The sequence below is a fragment of the Centrocercus urophasianus genome, unplaced genomic scaffold (genome assembly GCF_019232065.1).
Source record: "Centrocercus urophasianus isolate 14NV4802_14NV808 unplaced genomic scaffold, USGS_Curo_1.0 seq_303, whole genome shotgun sequence".
NCBI classification, from domain to species: Eukaryota; Metazoa; Chordata; class Aves; order Galliformes; family Phasianidae; genus Centrocercus; species Centrocercus urophasianus.
This window is the reverse complement of record NW_024884871.1, coordinates 19,705-30,170: the sequence shown is the minus strand read 5'-3', so window position 1 is coordinate 30,170 and position 10,466 is coordinate 19,705. Positions and strand designations below refer to the sequence as shown.

The 10,466-nt window shown below is 40.2% G+C and overlaps 1 protein-coding gene across 5 annotated transcripts in view; it reads right to left on the bottom strand.

Annotated features, from left to right (window-relative positions):
- Positions 1-1,697: 1,697 nt before the first annotated feature.
- The window catches only part of LOC122165923 (ras GTPase-activating protein 1-like), a 28,028-nt gene continuing 19,259 nt past the window's right edge, over positions 1,698-10,466 (bottom strand). For 2 of the 5 annotated variants that reach the window (XR_006170625.1, XM_042829309.1), the window contains exons 3-6: positions 5,567-5,739; positions 5,219-5,378; positions 4,886-5,028; positions 1,700-2,493 (exon numbers count right to left, since the gene is read on the bottom strand). Coding sequence is in view for 4 of the 5 variants with exons in the window: in XM_042829309.1 (XP_042685243.1) it covers positions 2,374-2,493; positions 4,886-5,028; positions 5,219-5,378; positions 5,567-5,739 (596 nt within the window). In the remaining variant the exon portion in view is untranslated. Of the gene's footprint in view, positions 2,494-4,885; positions 5,029-5,218; positions 5,379-5,566; positions 5,740-10,466 lie in introns of all 5 variants that reach the window. The other 3 variants (XM_042829312.1, XM_042829311.1, XM_042829310.1) reach the window with 2 other exon arrangements.

Here is a 10,466-nt window from a genome sequence, read left to right as displayed (position 1 = left end):
AGCTAGGGAAAAATGTGATTTACTAAATACAGTAGCAAAATGTGAGATAACAATGTAATGTGATATGATTGGAATTGAAGCTAATAAATCAAATGAAATGAGGAAGAGTTTTTGAAACCAAAGTCCTTACTCTAATGCTGTAGGTGAGACAGTCAGGGAGCACAGACAGTTTCACTACTCCCAGTCTGAACGGAAAACAGAAATGGAAAAATGAAGTCTTCTGAGAGTTCTAGTTCATTCTCTTCTGAGACAAATATTGACAATTCACAGAACTGCAGCATTAACCTTTTAACTCCCAGTGCACTGAATGATGCTATGACGTAGAAGACTGGAATTAGAAGATCAGAGATCTGGAGAACCTTTCCTATGAAGACAGGCTGAGAGAGCTGGACTTGTTCAGCCTGGAGAAGAGAAGGCTCAGGGGAGACCTGACAGTGACCTTCCAATACTTAAAGGAAGCTTATAAGCAGGAGGAAAATCAACTTTTTACGTGGGTAGGTAGTGATAGGACAAGGGGGAATGGTTTTAAACTAAAAGAGGGGAGATTGAGATTAGATGTCTGGAGGAAATCAGCACTCAGAGGCCAGTGAGGCACTGGAACAAGTTGTTCAGAGAAAGAAATTGTGAATATTCATCCCTGGAAGTGTTCAAGGCCAGGTTAGATGAGGCCCTGGACAACTGAATCTGGTGCCTGATTTAGTGGTTAGCAATCCTGCCAATGGCAGGGGGGTTGGAACTTGATGATATTTGAGGTCCCTTCCAAGCCAAGCCATTCTATGATTTTATGAATTAGATTCACAACACACACCAATATAAGAATTTTGGTTATGCAAGGATATTCCAAAAACTCAGGAGCCATTGTAACACAGTAGGACACAGCTATCCTTAAGGTGAAAGGGAAGATGCCATTCTTTATTTCTCCCACAAAGTGACTCCCAGAGGAGAAGAGGAGGAAAGTGTAATTATTAATTGCCTTCATAAGATAGTTCCCAGAGTAATGGGATGGCAGCAATGCAGGGCCCAAATACCAAGCTCAAAGCCAGTGCTTTTATCATAGTTCACCCAGGCAAAACAAAAAAACAAACAATAACAACAAAAAAAACAACAGCAAAATGATAAACAGTACAGCAAAACGCAAGAGCTGAAATCAGACATTAAGAGGCCTTGGAATTTGATGCACAGCAAGAGAGGGAGCATGTCACAGAGCAGATGAGGGAACAAATAAACCAATATCAAGAACAGGCAAAGTAACACCGTGACCAGCAACAGCAAGTAACAACTTGTCAAGTAATAACTGGACAGATCATCCTCTTGAACCTCTTGAGCCTCATGTCGGGTGCCAAAATAGACCATGGTGGGTTGACCCCAGCCAGCAGCCAACAGTTACCGAGAAGACAAATGCCATAACCACAAATACCTCTCTTCTTCATGTCTCCAAGCTTTTATTGCTGAGCACAACATCATATGTTAAGAAATATCCCTTTGGTCAGTTTTGGTCAGCTGTCCTGATTGTGTGCCTTCCTAACCTCTTGTGCACCCCCAGCCTACTTACTTCTGCCGCACAGCAGAGTGGAAAAAAGGAGAAAAAAGAAGGAAAGCTGGACAGTGTTCAAACATTACTCAGCACTAACCAAAATGCTGGTGTGTTGTCAACGCTGTTTTAGTCAAAATCCAAAACACAGTGCCATAAGACTACTATGAAGAAAATAAACTCCATCCCAGACAGACCCAGTACACATTGCAAAATTCAGCATTTTGATTACATTAAAAGCTAGTTATAGTGAAAGAAAACTGTTAGTGCTATGCACTTTTTATTAAACAATTTTAGTCTAAACTATGAAAACAAGTTATTTTATTTTATTTTTTTTAAGAAAAAGAATAACCTGCACATTTCCGTGAAAGACATTAGTAACAACAGCAGGGTGTCATTCTACCACCACCCACATTTGTATTTTTAGTGTCATTACTAATTCCAGCTTTTTCACAGAGTAGGAAGACTGGAAAGAGTTGGTAACCAATTTAAATATATATAATTGTTTGCTAACTAGTGCTGTCCTCTACCTGTTCATGGAAATAATATATTGATTTTTTTTTCCTTCTTTCCCTGACCCCTCAGATCTAGTAGCTTCTCTCTCAAAGAAAAGCATGTGTGCTAGCCAAAAGCTTTTCTTGACAAATACACAATTCATTCAAGTGTTTAGTTGTTGGCTTTTTTTTTTCCTGTCTATATTCCTCTGTGCATAAGAACCCCAAAGTAGTTAGTCTTAGAAATAATTAGTAAAAGATGAATCAATACAAACATTACTTTATGGTGCATTTTAACTCCCACAAACAGGAATTTTCAAGTAAAAATTTGAACAGAAGTGCTCAAACTTACGGTGGCAGTATCTCTGCAGCCATGAATATTTTCTCCACCAATTCTGAAAGTATACTGAGTAGATGTGCCAAATTAGTGTTCACATCTTCGTTTTTTTCTAATTTTGAGGGATTTAACTAAAGCAAAAAGGAAAAAATATTAAATCTCTTCTCTTGAATAGAGCTCCATATAGGGCTGCTCTGAAAGTAATGCCTCGTATTTTATTATGTTGGCGCACAATGTCAGAGGCATTGTGGTATGGCAGTAAAGGTTGAACCTTCCTGCCAACATTCCATTACACTTTGTTGTGCAACAGATGACAGCAGAGGGAGAGTATAACAAAATGGTGTCTGACATGGAAGTACATATGAAGCAAAGGTCTGTCATTGAATTCCTTCATGCAGGAAAAATTGCATGCATTGACTTTCATCAACACTTGCTCAATGCTTATGGAGACCGAAGGGTGGATGTCAGCACAGTGAGGCAGTGGGTAGTGTGTTTCAGCAGTGGTGACAATGACAGTGGGTCTTGGTCACTGATGATGAAAATGCACAGCTAATAGTGGTGACTATGTTGAAAAATAGTGTTTTGTAGCTGAGAATTTGCTCTGTCAAATAGCATTATTGTGCTCTTTGTATCTGTTGTAGTTTCCATTGAAATAAATAGGAGGCATTATTTTCAGAGCAACCTACATATAATTTGACATTACACACTGATTAACATTTCAAATTAAACTAAATATTCTACTGCTGTACAAATCTCAGACTTCTACAGGGATTGCAATTCTGGTTCAAGGAAACTAATATGAAAAAGCAACATTTTAGAGTTCTAGTGTGCTCTGCTTTTAAATGTACAGACATTTAACATTAACCATAAATACCTATCATAACTACCCACGTTTAACATTTTTTAAGTGACGTATATTTTTATATACTTTAATCCAATTTTCTGAGGACCCTTCATCCTGTCCATAATTAAAAATGTCCCCCACAACATTCTTGTGGAGAAACTGGCTGCCCACAATTTGGATGGGCATACGCTCCGCTCAGTGAAACACTGGCTGGATGGCCGGGCCCAAAGAGTTGTGGTCAATGGAGGTAAATCCAGTTGGCGGCCGGTCATGAGTGATGTCCCCCAGGGTTCAGTACTGGGGTCACTTCTATTTAACATCTTTATTAACGATCTTGATGAGGGGATTGAGTGCACCCTCAGTAAGTTCGCAGATGGCACCAAGTTGGAAGGGAGTGTTGATCTGCCTGAGGGGAGAAAGGCACTATAGAGGGACCTGGATAGACTAGATCAATGGGCCAAGGTAAACTGAATGAGTTTCAATAGGGTCAAGCATCGGGTCCTCCCCTACAGGCCTGGGGAAGAGTGGCTGGAAAGCTATCTGATGGAAAGGGACCTCGGTGTACTGATGGACAGTCGGCTGAATATGAGCCAGCAGTATGCCCAGGTAGCCAAGGCCAATGGCATCCTGGATTGTATCAGGAATGGTGTGGTGAGCAGGAATAGGGAAGTCATCCTGCCCCCGTACTCAGCACTGGTGAGGCCTCACCTCGAGTACTGTGTTCAGTTTTGGGCACCTCAGTACAGAAAGGACATGGAGGTGCTGGAGCAGGTCCAAAGAAGGGCAACAAGGCTGGTGAAGGGCTTGGAGAATATGTCCTATGAGGAGAGACTGAAGGAACTGGAGCTGTTTAGTCTGGGGAAAAGGAGGCTGAGGGGAGACCTTATTGCTCTCTTCCAATATCTGAAAGGTGCTTACAATGAGAGCGGGGCTGGTCTCTTCTCACTGGTGACAAGTGACAGGATGAGGGGAAATGGCCTCAAGTTGCTCTGGGGTAAGTTTAGATTGGACATCAGGAAAAACTTCTTTACAGAAAGGGTGGTTAAGCACTGGAATAGGCTCCCCGCGGAGGTGGTTGAAGTCACCACCCCTGAATGCATTTAAAAACCATTTGGATGTGGTGCTCAGGGACATGATTTAGCAGAGGGTTGTTAGAGTTAGGATAGTATGGTTAGGTTGCGGTTGGACTTGATGATCTTGAAGGTCTTTTCCAACCTGAGCAGTTCTATGATTCTATGATTCTATAATTACGTTGAAGTGAAACAGAAGTTAGGAGTGTATTTTTAGAAAGAAATAGAATCTACAAAAAGGAGTTAATATAGAGGAGTTTTAAAATAAAACCATGATCAGACATTGACTTCTGGAATATCTGGAGCTTACCACAAATTTATGTTAGGCCATTCAGTAACTGTACAAAATAACCTACAATTGCTAAAGAATAAATACGTAACTTAAAGAAATTTGAGTTAAACTTATTTAAAAGTGATATTATGAACACTGTTTAAGCCAACATTTAAAAAAAAAATCTCAATCAGTTCAGTACCTGTATTTCTCATGTAAATGAAATTATTTCTGAAAGATTGATGAATAAATGCTTCCAAAGCAAATAACACATAACTACTAGTAGGTCATTTCAACAAATCAAAATGTTTTAAAAAATACATAGTTCAAGGTATCACCTCACAGGACTGCTTGCTCTCCATTATCTTTAATATACAGTCTTTCAGTGCATGGTGAACAAAATGTGTTGCTGTCGCTTTCATGTATTGCTCCATAAGTGTACTTGCTAAAGTGGTGGCACGAAACAAAGTAGTAGCTTCAGCTGAAAAAGAAAGAAAAAAGGAAATGAAATTGAAAAGTCAGGAAAAGGAGACAAAAATAAAAGCTGAGGAAAAATATGTTGTGTTCAGTTTGATATATCCTACAGTTAAGGGAGGAGACAGAAACAAAGACATGGGAGCCCTTCTCTCAACTCAGAGTTTCAGTAAATGTTGGCGTAATTAGTACAGTACCTTCCATACTTATTTCCTTGTCATTTAGTGATCGTAACAATAGAGACTCGAGCTTTTCATGAAGAAAAATCTTCAATAAAATGCCAGCTAAGAGTGTTCTATCCTGTCCACAAACATGTGATAAAGCATAGACTACATGAAGCTCTTTCTGAAGTATGATCTGAAAGAAAAACAAAATAACGTTCGGAAACTTCTAACATAACATCTTTGTAAAAACTGATATTTTACATCTATAGTGACATATAGATACCACTACAAATACTACTTAATGTATATTAGAGTCATTGAAATCTCTTTAACAACTAAAAAAATAATAATTTACAGAAACTGTGGTAACAAACTTATTACCTCTTTAAACTCACTATACTCTTCTTCCGGCATGATCTTCTCCATAGAATATCGTGCTCGAACACGCAAAGATCCTGGATCAATACCCTTTAATGGTATATAGGAACTGAGTTGAAACCACTCATCTGTTGCATGTCCTTTCTGTAATCGGCTTAATTGGCAACGCATAAACACTTCAGGAAAAAAGCATTAAGTAGGTTATCTCCAGTAAAACAGTGCTAGTATTGAATAAAAATATATATTTTTTCAGCATGTCATCTTGTTTCATCAAAAGTGTATTAAGAAAAATAATTAAAATGTGTGCCATCAAATATATTGACCCCTTGATGATTTAGAACTCCTGTAAACTGATGATGAAATATAAAATGGTGTAAATAGCATATACATATACATTCCTAAATGCAACATATATTAATATAGTTTCCTTTGTAACACCCAAATAGTGGAAAAAGTAAAACACAAAACACTCACACAAAAAGCCATGCAACACAAAACTACCTGGCAAACCTAGGCAGCAATCAGAAAATTAAAACAGGTAGTGTGATTAGAATTTACTGTCCTCTTTAAAGCCTTAGATTCATATTTCCACCAGTCCTGATCTTGAGCTGCTTTGTCACTATTTTAACTTATTTATTATTAGCATTACTACATATTTCACAAATGTTGCCACATGTATTTCTTTAATACTTAGGAAATCCCAGGTTAAGGCTGTAACAGTATATACAAGCTATATAATAAAGCATTCCCAGACAGCTTACTGCCCAAATAATGACAAAAATCAACCCAAGAATGACAAAATCATTAATTCACTTTTTTGTGGTGTTGGTACCTAGTTACCAAGCAGTGACTTGCACCAGCTTATTCAACAGTAATTGAAAGTCTGATCTGACAACTGAGTCATAAGCTGCAGAAGTTACAACAGTGGCCATTCTAAAATAAGCAAATGCTCTCCTGAACTCAGTGGGCATCACACAGGAAGGGCACACACTTGCAGAGACAACATTCTACCTATGAAATATCCACAGTGGTTCAAGAGACGATACACAATTTCAGTATCGCGTTTAGCCTGTCAGACAATCTGGAAATTCCGAGAAAGCACCCTTTTTATGCATCTCTATGCAATCTACTTTATCTCAATACTTCACATAAAAATAAATATAAAATTAAATAATAATAGAAATACCACACCACCAACACCCCTGAGAAAAAAAAAACAAAACAAAACAGAAAACACACCATCACACACAAACTACACCACACTTCTTTTTCACTTTTCCACAAATTAATGGTTTTCCATAGCACTTCCTCATATCCTCCTCCACTTGCATGGATAAGTATCTCAGCTGTTAGAATAAAACATTCTTCAGTTCAAGAGAGAAGATACAGTGGGTACACACCAGGTGCCATTCTGTGGTTTCACAGGAGTGACCATGGAGAGTATATGAGGAAGTGGGATGGAAAAAAACACCCAGATGCTAGAGGAACAGGTACGTGAGTTGCAGTGAAAATCAAAGACAAAAGAGGATTCTTCCAGGAAAATGGCCACTCCAGTTTCCAGTAGAAAGTTCCCCCAGAGTAGATGGTCTGAGACTGATAAGGAGCCTTCTGGGTAGCATTCATGACAAGTGAGTAACGAATACAATAATCAGGACTAGAGGGACCCTACCTCCAGCCAGGTGGAGGAAAGGGACAGTCAGATTTGCTGAGCTGTGTAGACTCAATGGCCTAGCACATCAGAACTATAGGAATATAAAGCTCCAGCAGACACTGGTGCACAGTGTACTCTAATGCCTCCAAGTTATAAAAAGGCAGAACCCATCTATATTTCTACAGTGACAGGGGGATCCCAAGAGTAAACTGTATTGCAGTCTGAAGTGAGCCTAATCAGTAACGAGTGGCAAAAGTACCCCATTGTGACCAGCCCAGAGGCTCTGTGCATCCCTGGCATAGATTATCTCAGTAGAGGGTACTTGAAGAACCCAAAAGGCTACCGGTGGGCTTTGGTATAGCTGTCTTGGAGACAGAGAAAATTAAGCAGCTGTTTACCTAGTCCAGTCTCTCAGAGGACCCTTCTCTTGTGGGGTTGCTAAGGGTAGAAGAACAGTAGGTGCCAATCACTACCACAACAGTGCAATGGAGGTAATATAGAATCATAGAATCACCAAGGTTGGAAAAGACCCACAGGATCACCCAGTCCAACCATCCACCACGCAATACCATATCGCACTGACCAAGACACCTTCATTCCTATTCATAAGCTGATTTGTCAACTGGAGAACAGCAAGAATCGTTCACCCTTCAATAGTTTAATAAGTATAGTGTGAAAGTCCTGTGGAGGATAACAGTGAACTATCATGGTCTGAATGAACTCTCAACACCACTAACCACTGCTGTGTCAAACATGCTAAAACTCCAACATGAACTGGAGTCAAAGGCAGCGAAGTGGTATGCCACAACTGACATAGCCAATGTGTTTTTCTAAATCCCTCTGGCAGCAGAGTGCAGGCCACAGTTTGCTTTTACTAGGAGTGGCATCCAGTACACCTGGACTCAACTGCCCCAGAGGTGAAAACACAGTCCTACCTTTTGCCATGGTTTCATGGTTTTGTGATTTTTGATTGTTATTCCACATAATAACATCATGCAGTGCACTGGGAGATAGAGTTAATGCTGCAGTTCCGTGGATTGTCGATTTTTCCGGTTTCCTGGTCTCAGAAGAGAAGAATGAACTATAATTCCCAGAAGACTTCATTTTTCTGTTTCTGTTTTCTGTTCAGAGGGAAAGATAAAACTGACTGGGAGTCACAAGACTGCCCTCTTTGCTCTCTGTGGTCCCTGACTGTCTCGCCTACAGCATTGGAGCAAGGACTTTGGTTTTAGAAACTCTCTTATTTGATCTATTAGTTTCAATTCCAATCATATTGTATTATATTATCTCACAATCTGCTATTATATTTAGTAAACTAAGTTTTTTCCCTTACCTTGTTGCCACTGCTTTCCTCGTCCAGACCCATCTTCCTACCTTTTCCCTCCCCCCCCCCACCCTCTTCTGGGGCATGGAACCATGGGTCCCTTCTCCGCTATGTCATGGAACTAGACCAAGCCAGGTCAAACTGTGACATCCTTTGGTGCCCTGGGAGAGGGGGAAAGGGGAAAAGGGGAAAAAGGTAGGGAGATGGGCCTAAAAACAAAACAGCAGCAACAAGTTAAGGGAGAAAACTAATTTACTAAATGTGATAGCAGAATGCAAGATATATAATATAGATAATAATATAATAATATTATTATATTATATTATATTATATTATATTATATTATATATATATAATATAATTGGAAATTAGGCTAATAAATGAAATAAAATTGGAGAGAGAGTGTCCAAAACCAAAGGCCTTACTCTAACACTGAAGGCGAGATGGCTAGGGAGTACACACCACAGAGATGAGCAGTAAAATAAGGGGCAATCTCAGGACTTGCAAGCAGTTTTATCTTTCCCTCGAAATGGAAAACGGAAATGAAACAGTGAAAGTCTTCTGGGATATGTAGTTCTTCTCTTCCGAGACCAAGAAACCAGAAAAATCGACACTCCATGGAACTGGAACATTAACTCTTTAACTCCCAGTACACTGATGGAAACCCGTATCGCCAGCATTCAATGTGGTATGATTTGAACACTGAAAGTTATACCCCAGAGGGTGATTTATAAACAGGCTTCCAATCTCTTCCTTGAATGCCTTATATGTTTTTGAAATGTTCAACTAATGATCACGTAGTCAGTCTCCCTGAATGCATTCTACATCATCTTACTCTGTATCAGTATATAGAATACCTGGAGGAAGCCTTCCCCAAAGCCAGAGAATACTGACTGGCAGGGAATGTGGAGGAACTTGTGAGAGACTTGATCTTAGAGAAATGGGCATCCCCAGTGTCATGGAATTTTACTCCTGAACACCTGCAAGATCCTGAGAATCTAAGCCAGTAATTATGACAGGGATGTTGTGGCTCAGGTAGATCTGAGGAGGCACAAATTATTTGGGGTCTGGCTTATGCGTACCGGGCTTTATTCAGTGCTATCCCGGAGAGGGAGAGAGTCTCTGAGCCAAAAGGGAGACTCATCAAACCAAGAGGGAGAATCTCCAAATCAAGTGGGAGAGTCTCCAAGCCTAGAGGGAGAGTCTCCTGATCCAAGAGAGAGAGTTCATACTGAGAGAAAGAATATCGACTTGAGAAAATCTCTGAACTGAGGGAGAGGGTCTCCGAGCTGAGAAAGGAAGTCTCCAAGCCAAAAGGGAAAATCACCAAGTTGAGGGAGAGAAAGTCCAAATTGAATCATAGAATCATAGAATCATAGAATCACCAAGGTTGGAAAAGACCTAAAAGATCACCCAGTCCAACCGTTCACCTATCCCAATAGCTCCTACTAAACCATGTCCCTCAACACAACATCCAGTCTTTCCTTGAACACCCCCAGGCTCGGTGATTCCACCACCTCCCTGGGCAGTCCGTTCCAGTGCCTGACCACCCTTTCTGAAAAGTAATACTTCCTAATGTCCAGCCTGAATCTCCCCTGCTGTAGCTTGAGAGAATCTCCGAGCTGAAAGTGTTTCTTAACTGAACGAGACAGCCTCCTCGTCAAACGAAACTGTTTCCAAACCAAATGAGACAGTCTCCAATCTGAATGAGACAACCTCCAAGTTGAGTTAGAGAAGAAAGAGCATGGATACAGAGCAACCTAATCAATGACAGCAGGCACCAGTATTGATGTCAGTTGCTCCGTGCATCCTACTGTGACAGGCCCAGGGGCACCATGTATACTTAGTATCCATTACCTCAGAAGGGGGTATTTCAAGGATCCTGAGGGGTATCGATGGGCCTTTGGAATAGCTGCTGTAGACACAGA